Source organism: Muscardinus avellanarius, assembly GCF_963383645.1.
Source record: "Muscardinus avellanarius genome assembly, chromosome: 3".
NCBI classification, from domain to species: Eukaryota; Metazoa; Chordata; class Mammalia; order Rodentia; family Gliridae; genus Muscardinus; species Muscardinus avellanarius.
Genome location: NC_137788.1, coordinates 141,007,033 through 141,017,084, shown reverse-complemented (window position 1 = coordinate 141,017,084; position 10,052 = coordinate 141,007,033). Strand labels below are relative to the sequence as shown.

The 10,052-nt window shown below is 45.9% G+C and overlaps 1 protein-coding gene across 1 annotated transcript in view; it reads right to left on the bottom strand.

The window, feature by feature from the left end:
• Positions 1-897: 897 nt before the first annotated feature.
• Positions 898-10,052, bottom strand: part of PEAK1 (pseudopodium enriched atypical kinase 1) — a gene marked incomplete at its 3' end in the record, with an annotated part of 61,817 nt that continues 52,662 nt past the window's right edge. The window contains exon 4 of the mRNA XM_080691136.1: positions 898-2,061. Coding sequence (XP_080547262.1) covers positions 898-2,061 — 1,164 coding nt within the window. The remainder of the gene's footprint in view (positions 2,062-10,052) is intronic.

The following is a 10,052-nucleotide window of genomic DNA, read 5'->3' as shown; positions in this document are numbered from 1 at the left end:
AGTCACAGCACAATACTTTAAACTCTGTTCCCTGATGGCCCCTAGAGAATTGCACATGTAAGAAAAGCATCTCCTCACGTCCTGCCAGCTATTCATAAGCTCTGACCTGCGCCCCACCCTGCCGAGGCATTCTGACACCACCTGGGGGCAGCTCCGAAGGAGCCACAAGTGGCTGATGCACCAAACGTCTCGGCAAGTGGGGACAGTAGGGCTGAAGGAGTCAGGCCGTGGCCGCAGAGGGGAGGCTACCGGGGCTGTCCTCCAGGCAGTGCACACAATTAGCCACACCAGAAATAAAAAATGGGTCTATGGCCCAAGCTGTAGGGATCTCTCCTTTTCTTTCTACTGTCCACTGGAACAAAGGATACAGTCCCCGATAACCACAGTGAGGCTGATGCTGGGAAGGGCAGGTCTTCCTGGTAAAGGATCGGTTTCTGATGTCCTAAAGGAAGGAGGAGCCTCTTGTGAGAGCTCACTGGGTGACGGCAGAGGTTGGTGACGTCTGGCTATTGCTAGTGAGAATAAATACTTGCTGCTAAAATGACAGGCGATCTTCAGAGTGATGGAGGAACTGGACATGGCTCACCGAGTTCACCTAGGAGCTGTCCCTTCTAGGACGTGCATTTTCATGTTTTACCTGCATTTGTGGGACTGTTAGGATGAAAGCTGTTCCAAGGGAAGGAAACTGCATGTGCAGCTGAATTTCTGTAAAGTTAGAACAGACTCAGCTTCTCACTCCATTCTGGAGCTGTGCATGAGCTTTCTGAATGGACCCATTTGTTCCTGGACAGGGACAGACTTGTTTCTCTCCTTGCTTTGAACTCTGTGGACGAGGACGGGGAAATGCAGCGGAGATATGAGGAATGGCAATGTTGCAAGAGCAGCACCCAGGCTGCGCTAACGATGTTGCAGGATTTTCACAATACAGCCGAGGGAGTCTGTGGTCGCGAAAGCCAGATACTGAGCACAGAGCCAGTCCTCAAGGCTGACCCCCGCCTCCCTGTCCAGGGACTTCTCAGCAAACTTGATCATGAGCAGTGTTCGCTTGATGTCCAGCCAGTTCTGGAGCAAGGTGTTCCTCTGCGCCAGACTCGGGGAGGCGGTGAAGGTCTGGAAGAGATCTTCGCGGGGGCCCCAGAGCAGACACTGGAGGATGCCTCTGGCATCAGAAATAAGGATGCGCTCAGAAGGGTTGGGATTCAGGAGGCAGCTGGCTAGCTGCTGCAGGCCCCGGGAGTAGGGGGAACGCAGAGGGATGCGAGGCAGGTCTGCGCGCGTGTACTCCCTCTCCTTCAGCTCTGGGTTCTCATCGAAGGGGTTGGGCAGGTGCAGCATCTCGTAGATGAGGATGCCCGTCTGGAACTCGTCACACTTTTTATACTGAGTGGCTGTTATAATCTCCGGGGCAAGGCGGGACTGGTCCCGGAGGATCTCAGGGTCCACCAGATGGCTCTTCTGCTTGGCCTGAGAGAAGTTGCTCACGATGAGTCTCGTGGGACAGGATGAGGTGGGGCTGGGCTCTGCAGGCCCAAGGCCCTGGGCAGCCGCCCCAGGCTGGTGGTGGACAAGCAGCAGGTTCTCCAGGCGCAGATCACAGTGAGTGACGTGGTAGGGCTTGAGGTGCTCCAGGCCCGAGCACAGCTGCAAAAGCAGCAGGCACACTTGCCTCTCATACGTATCTGGGCTTCTCCCATGATGGGCCTGAGAGTCGCGCACAAAATCGGCCACAGTGAGATGGGGGACCTCCCTGGTGATGACCACAACGTGGCTTCTCTGCTTCTTGCTCGTGACTCCCTGGCTGTCTGTCTGGGACGGCTCTGTTGCAGGGCAGGCCTCTGGGCTTTTCCCGTCAGTCTCTCCTTTTGCCTCTTCTTCGCTGTCTTCCGTTTCATCCTCTGCCTTTTCAGGGGCATCAGGATCCTCCCAGGGGAGCAGACGGCTGGGGACTTCGGCAAGGAAATGCCCACAGTCCTGCTGGATGTTAAAATGGACAGCCAGACTCTGCCGGACAGCCAAGCTGTGATAATATTGCTGAGATTCTTTAGCTTTGCTCTTACAGATCTGAAAAATGAGAGTAAGAAATATAATTTAAAATCCACACTTTCATAACCAGGCTTACAGTGTACCGAGGAGGGTCAAATGGAGGGCCACTAGTTAGAAACAACAGTCATATAGTGAGTCTTCAGAGAGGGTCCTGACAGCTCTGTGCTGAGAAAATTGGATGTGCACATGTAAAGAATAAAGCTGTCTCTCCCAGTTACAGAAATCAACTCAAGATGAATTAAAGACTTAAAGGGAAGACCCCAAGCCATGAAACTACTAGAAAAAAATATAGAGTAATCATTTCAGGGCACTGGAACGGTAAAAAATATTTTGGGAAAGACCCCAAAAGCACAGGTAACAAAAGCAGCACTAGACAAATGGGATTCTAGCAAACCAAAGCTTTCACAAAGCATACAAATGACAGAGTGAAAAGACAGCCTTCAGAATGGGAGAAAATCACTGCAAACTATACATCTGGTGAGGGGTAAACATCCAGAATACATAAACAACTCAAACAACTCAACAGCAAAAAACAAAACAAGCAAAACAAACGCAAACTCAATCCTTCCATTTAATGACAGTTAATAGTCCTAAATAGACATTTCTCAAAAGAAGACATGCAAATAGCCAAAAGGTACATGAAAATAACATTCAACATCATTAGTCGCTAGGGAAAGGCAAACCAAACAATATTACCTCACTCCCTTTAAAATGGCTATTACCAAAAGACAAAGGGTTAAGTGCTGGCGGAACGTAGAGAAAAGGGAGACCTTGTACATTGTTGGTGGGAATGTGAGTGTATACAGCCATTGCTGAAAACAGTATGGAGGGCCTAAATAATTAAACTCAGAACCACCCCATGATCCAGCAATCCCGCTCCTGGGTATACAGCAAAGGAAATGGATCTGTGTTGAAGGAACAACTGCACTCCCATGTTCACACAGCACTATTCACAAGAGTCCAGAAACAGAAACCCAAGTGTTCATTAGCTGATGAAAGTATAATGAAGATATAGTGTCCATCCACAAAAAAGAACAAAATTCTGTAACTAGTGACAACATGCATTGAATTGGAGATAATTAAGTCAAGTGGAATATGCTAGGTGTAGAAAGACAACTGAGTGGTCTCACTCATGTGTGGAATCTAAAGAAGTTTATCTCATAGCAGTTGAGAGAATAGTGGCTACGAGCGGCTGGGGAGAGGGGTGGGAGGGAGCCATGGAGAAAAGGTGGTCAGCGGGTATTAAGCAACAATTAAGAGAAATAAGTGTAGGTGTTCTATTAAGCAGTAGGGACGTCGATAATGTACTATATAAGTTAGAGGAATAGATTTTGAATTTTTTAAACTACAAAAAGATACATGTTTGAGAAGATAAATACGCTTACCCAGGGCTACCAGTTTGTGGGCCTGTATCTAAGGTCAAAGACTGCTTTTTTTTTTTCAGAGGTGGGTACTGCGGATTGAACCAAGGGGCATTCTACTTCCAAGCTACATCCCCAGCCCTATTTTATTCTTTTATTTTGAAACAGGGTCTCACTAAGTTGCATAAGGCCTTACTAAGTAGCTGAGGCCAGCTGTGAACCTGTGATCCTCCTGTCTCGGCCTTCCAAGTCCTGGGATTGTAAGCGCTCACCACCACGCCTGGCTAAAGCTTGTTCTTTCAACTATACCCCCATGCTTTATCTAGAAACAGAACAACAAAAATTTTACCGACTTTCTATAGAGGTTTACAGTCTAGATTTACATAATAGGCTAACAGATTGCTCTGTGTGTGTGTGTGTGTGTGTGTGTGGGTGCTGGTGATTGAACTCAAGGATTTTCTACCTCTGAGCTACACCCTCAGTCCTTTTTATTTGGAAACAGGGCCTATGTAAATTGCTGAGGGGCTCACTAAGTTGCTGAGGCTGGCATTAAACAAACCTGTGATCCTCCTTCCTCAGCCTCCCAAGCACTGGGATTACAGGCAGGTGCCACCATAACTGGCTCAGATGGTTCTTAACATAGGCCAGGATACCTGGTCTTATAACCCACCAATCACCCTTGGTGCTGACTTCCTTAGGCCAAGGAAGCCAGGTGAACCAGGCTCCCTTGACTTCTCAATGCTCGTCATTCTTCTGGTTGCAAGCCTGGCACTCACCGTGCACTGGCAGGTAAGGAAGGATAAGGAGTCCAGGGAGTCACTGGTCTGACCTCATCAGAGCAGAATAAACATTTAATGGCTGGCTTCTGAGCTTTACGCTTTCTCTGAACAAGTCTCATTTAATGTCCAATATTGAGGTGATAAGATCTTTGATCAAGGAATTTTTTAATTAAAATATCAGCCAAGAATCCCACATATCATAACAAGCATTTTTAGTCTCAAAGGCTATAAATGAAAGAAGTAACCCCCTCAAATAGGTTTATCCTTATGAGACAGTGAGGCCGACAATCAAGACTCAGCCTCTAACACGAGTTCGAGGTCCTGATCCCCTCCCCACCCTCCTAACGCAGTCCCTTGCTCTTCCTCCTCAGCAGGAGACACCACCACAGTTCAGATACCAGAGCCCTCATCTGTAGCAGTGACACCGAAAAGGAGAAAATCCTAAAAAATCATTTTCTGGTCATTTTATTTATTTGTTGTTGTTGTTGTTATTATTATTATTATTATTAGTAGTAGTAGTAGTAGTAGTAGTAGTACTGGGGGTGGAACCCAGGGGCTTTCTACCCCCGGGCTATACTCCCAGACCTATTTTATATTTTATTTGGAAACAGGGTCTCACTAAGTTGCTGAGAGCCTCACTAAGTAGCTGAGGCTGGCTTCGAACCTGTAGCGATCCTCCTGTCTCAGTCTCCCAAGTGCGAGGATTACAAGTGTGCGCCACCACGACCGGGTCTGGTCCTTTTATTTAGACAGAAAACTATACATTTTCTTAGGAGGATGCACATGGGTTCCCCGTTCTGAGTAGCAGCATGCTCTAATTTCTATTCAAACAGATATTAGAAAAGAAAGGTAAGCCAGTCTTTGGAAGAAGAGCATCTCTTCCTCATCTACTAGACTCATTACAATTAGATACTTGGCATCACCGGTCAGTGCTGTGGGAATTAATATGTTTGTCATACTTATTCATATGGAAGAGAACTCGCCACCTGGTAGTTTGACATCAGAAGCAGAGAAGATATTCTGACTCTGGTACTTGAATTTTATTTAGTCACACAAATGGGCATAGACCTACACATTTTTATAAGGTCTAGAGTTTGGGGAGTAGATAAGAACACGGATACTACAACCAGAATTTATGTTTCGCTTCACAGATCAACTTGAGATAAAGGATCAAAGTGATTTATGAAGAAGAAATGATAAATTGTTTCACCATTTTCGAGGCTCTGCAGGAAAATGGTCTGCCTAGATAACCAACCTGAGTGGGTGGCACTTTCTTATCTCTTCATTTTACAACACACAGGCTAGAGTAAGGGCAAAGGAAAACAAGAGAAGACCGGAGAGGAAGGGAGGGGGGAATACCAGGGCTTTTAATTGGTTCATAACCATGAAACCAGTTATAACCCAAACACAGACCTATAGAGATTTCCATAATAGGATTTCACAAGAGGGGCATCTCATAAATCTTTATTATGGAGTCTGCGATGATGTTAATTTAGGTAGGAGAATTATATTATTTTATGTACCACATAGTAACCATTTTTCAAATATTAATAACTCGACTCCTTTTGCTTTTTTTTTAAATCAAAATGATATGGCTTCAGATGATAAATTTCTAGCCCAAAAGTTATTTCAGAAAACAAGCCACTCTTTCCAGAACTAATAGACAGGGTTCTTATTGCTGTTTTTTTTTTCTTTTCCCTTTCTCTTATCCAATATTTTCTCTACCTAACTTCTTCTTGGCGTTTCATTTTCATTTATCTTTCTTGAAAGAAATTCACATTCTTTCCTTACAAAGGGTAGGTGGATGGAACTGGAGGAATATAGATTCCACTTCCCATTAAGAATGATTTCCATGGGTCTGCCAGGATCCCCTCCCCACCCAGTTTTCTATTTTTTGATACTGGGGATTGAACGCAGGGACATTCTACTGCTGAGCCACACCCCCAGCTCTAGTTTATTTTTGTTTTGTTTTGTTTGGTGGTACTGGGGTTCCTGGAAGCCCTTCTACCTCCGGGCTACACTCCCAGACCTATTTTATATTTTTGAAACAGGGTCTCTTACGCCAGCGCGGCTGGCTTTGAACCTGCGCCATCCTCCTGTCTCTGCCTCCCAAGCGCGGGGATTACAAGCGTGCGCCACCATGCCCGGCTTTATTTTTATTTTGAAACAGGGTCTTGCTAGGTTATGGAGAGTCTCACTTGTTGCTGAGGCTGTCCTTGAACCTGTGATCCTCCTGTCTCAGCCTCCCAAGTACTGGGATTACAGGCATGTGCCCCCACATCTAACTTTTAAATTTTAAAACAGGAATAAAACTGGAGCTAGAGTGGTCTCATATCTTCATGTAATATTTCCTTGTCAAATGGGAGAAAAACCACCCCCTATTTTCTTTGACCGTGTTTGGAAAGGCCCACTTGAAATGCCGCTCATGGTGGCAGAATGCGCCCTTGTGTTTTCTGGGAGGGCAGAAGCATCATAGCGAGCCTGCGCCTCAGAGACACTAGAGGGAGCTGTGATATCAATATCCAGGCATTGCCTACCTGTAAACTGCAGCAGAACCAAACTAGGCTCTGGTGAAGGGTGTATCTTGTAAAAGACACCGTGGGGCCTCTTTCTGAACACATTTTTGATTCTATCAAGGTGGTGGTGCTGAATTCATGCAAAAAGCACGAGGAGCACACGGAGCCACCGAGTGGAGCGGCCTCCCTGCTTGAGCCTCTCTCTCCAGAGCAGCTGGAGGAGCATCCAAAGCCGGGGAGGTGGGCTGCACAGGTGGGCGCTTGAGGGGAAGCCGGGCACCTGTGTGGGCAGTGAGGACGGGCAAGGAAGGCACCGAGTGTCTGAGGCTCCTCAGCACTTCCCATCTCCAAAATGCAGCAGCCTGTAAAATCTGACCAGACCCCCAAAGACAGGGGCGGGGACCCTCTCACCACGGGCAAAGCACTTGCTGGGAAGAGGAAAAACAAAACAACAACAAAAATGTTCGCAGAATCAGCCAGATCACCTTCTCCTGAGGCCTGTTTACATCCAGGCCAAAGCTCATAACACTTACACAGAACTGATCTTAGCAGGGAAACAGAGCTTAACAATGGTTCCTCAGGCAGAACCTGAAAAGTTTAATCCCAAACATTCATTCAGTTCAGGGGCTCATTTTCTGTGTTGCTCATGGCAACTGCTCTGCATACTGTTGAGGCAAATTTGCCATTATAAAGCATTTATGTTTGTAATAAGAACCTCAACTAACTTAGACAGCCAAGGAGAGAGAGAGAGAGAGAGAGAGAGAGAGAGAGAGAGAGAGAGAGAGAGAGAGAGAGAAGGAAAGAATGAATGTGTGTGTGTCCAACAGATTGGTCAACACCTACTGATTTTGTTCCTAAATAACTTTCACATTCTCCTCTTTCTGCAACTCTATTGTTACCACCATCACTTGCCTGAACCACCACAAAAGATTTCCAACAGGTCTTCTATTTCTCCTGTGATTCTCCTCAAATACACTTCCCACATGGTCACAGAGCCACCCTGAAAGAGTTGGTTATCACGTGCCGATTTTTAAATTATTATTATTATTATTTTATTTTTGGTGGTACTGAGGTTCCTGGAAGCCCTTCTACCTCTGGGCTACACTCCCAGACCTATTTTTATACTTTTTTTTTTTTTTTTTTGAAACAGGGTCTCTTAAGCCAGCGCGGTTGGCTTTGAACCTGCGCGATCCTCCTGTCTCCGCCTCCCAAGTGCGGGGATTACAAGTGTGCGCCTCCACGCCTGGCTTCACTCGCCGATTTAAACTTCCTAGTTGCGTCCCATTATTTTCATAGGATAATAAAGTGGGTCCTGGACCCACTTCCATTTCCAGTTTCCTCCCTCTTTCCCACGTGCTCTTGCCATACTAAACTGCCTGAAGCCAGCCTCTCGCTCCTACTCCTTCCTCTCTTCCCCCCTCATCCAGCTGTTTTTATTCTGTTAAAGCCCTTCTCAGGTGTTATTTTTCTTAGAGAGAGAAAGTGCTAACTACTCTAAAGCCTTGTTCTGTGTTACTTCTGTAATTTGCAGTACCTCTTATGACAGTTAAGCACATTTTTTGCCTATCTTAGGAGCAGATACTTGTATCTTTGGAGCGTAGAACAGAACATGTTCAACGTATCTGCATGAAACAGTGAGAAAAAGCTACATCTGACCCAGTGTGGCCATACGGTTTATTTACTCGAAACAGCTTTTATGAAACAGATGGAAATTGGCAAGATAACGGGGAGGGGGCAGTGGCAGGCAAATGTGAATGACACCAGGAATGACCTGACTGCTCGGTGGAGTAAGAGCAGAGCGATGGAGGCTGCGGCTGAGCCGGCTGCCCCGGAGGCTCACTGGCTCCACACTGCACAAAACCACACAAAACCACACGGCTCTTCATCATCCCATTCAATTTTCTCTCCCTTTCTCCAAAGAAAGCAATAATTAAAAAATACAGGACTCTTCAAAACTGGTCTCCACTAGCCTTTATTTTTCTATCATGGGCCCAGTGTGCCTTCAGCCTACTTCCACTTTATCAGCAGGGAAGCTCGTTTCCATCTCATACTCTCTTTTTACAGTGCCTCAGTGACTCTTAAGTGAGGCGGGTATTGTAGGGAATGAACTGTGGAGGGATGGAAACGAGAAGCACTGAAGATCACACTCATTAGACCATCTGTGCTATTCTGTCGCATTACACAAAGCCACCATTGCAAGGGGAGAGTGCAGAATGAAAACCTTCTAAATGGATATCTAGTGTTTGGCATGACCTCACTCTAAGAATACCGGCTAATTACGGACTGACATTCATTCCTTGATCTACCTAAGGGAAGTACTGCTTTACTTGCAGCTACAGCGGTAAGACCCCCCCCCCACCCCAGTTAAGCTATGACGATGGCATTAAAAATGGATTATGTGTTAAATATATAAAATGTTGTGTGGGCCCAAATTACTCAGGACTCCATATCAGGAATCTGCTATGAGACCTAACAGGTAGACCAGGTATTTTACAGCTTGCATTACTGCAAAAATGTTCACAAGTCCAAGAAGCCCATTTTGGAACCAAAAACTCAAGAAGGATACTGTAAGATTTTATCATTTTATCTGTGACTTGTACTCATCAGATCTTTTTAATTCTCCCACTCAGCAGGTAGACCAAAAGAAAATCACCCGTATTCCTCAGTTAGGTTGACAGAATGATGCCTCAGGATGCTCACACTAGAGAAATGGAGGCACGGAGCAGTCTGATACCCAGGCTGGGGTCCACATCAGGAGTTTGATTCAGCTGGATCCCTGTGTGGGATTCCCAACTTGTCCTCTCATCTCACTGTCTTCCCTACTGGGTGACCCATTTTGGTTCTAGGTGTACATGAGCGTCCCACATTTCTCCTTAGCAAACCGGTTCCCAGCGGAGACTCTTCAGCTCCTGTATGTACTGAGCCGTGAAATGAAGTGGACGCCAACTAGCCCAGGCTGGGCACACACATGTGCGTTTAGCTGCTCATCAATCACTTTCTGTGACGTTTCAACGTTGGGCATGTTTTTATTGGATTATGAAAGTATTTATGGTTTACAATCTAGGCTTTTTTTCTTTACCACTAAACCAATAATTAATTGCCTGTGTAGAAAGTCTAAGCTCATTGTAAATTCCTACCAATCATGGTTATTCCTGCTAATGCTTTCTCATTTAGTGTCCTGCCTTCTCAGCATCCACCCAAATGAGATAAACGGAGACTCTGGAGTCAGAAATGCAATAAAAGATGCTGGCCCCACAGTTTACCTCTACTTCGTTACAAGCTTTTAACAAGATTCTGGTATAGCTGGAAGAAAGCAAGCAGCCCCACTCTTGTAATTAGGGAAGTGAACATCT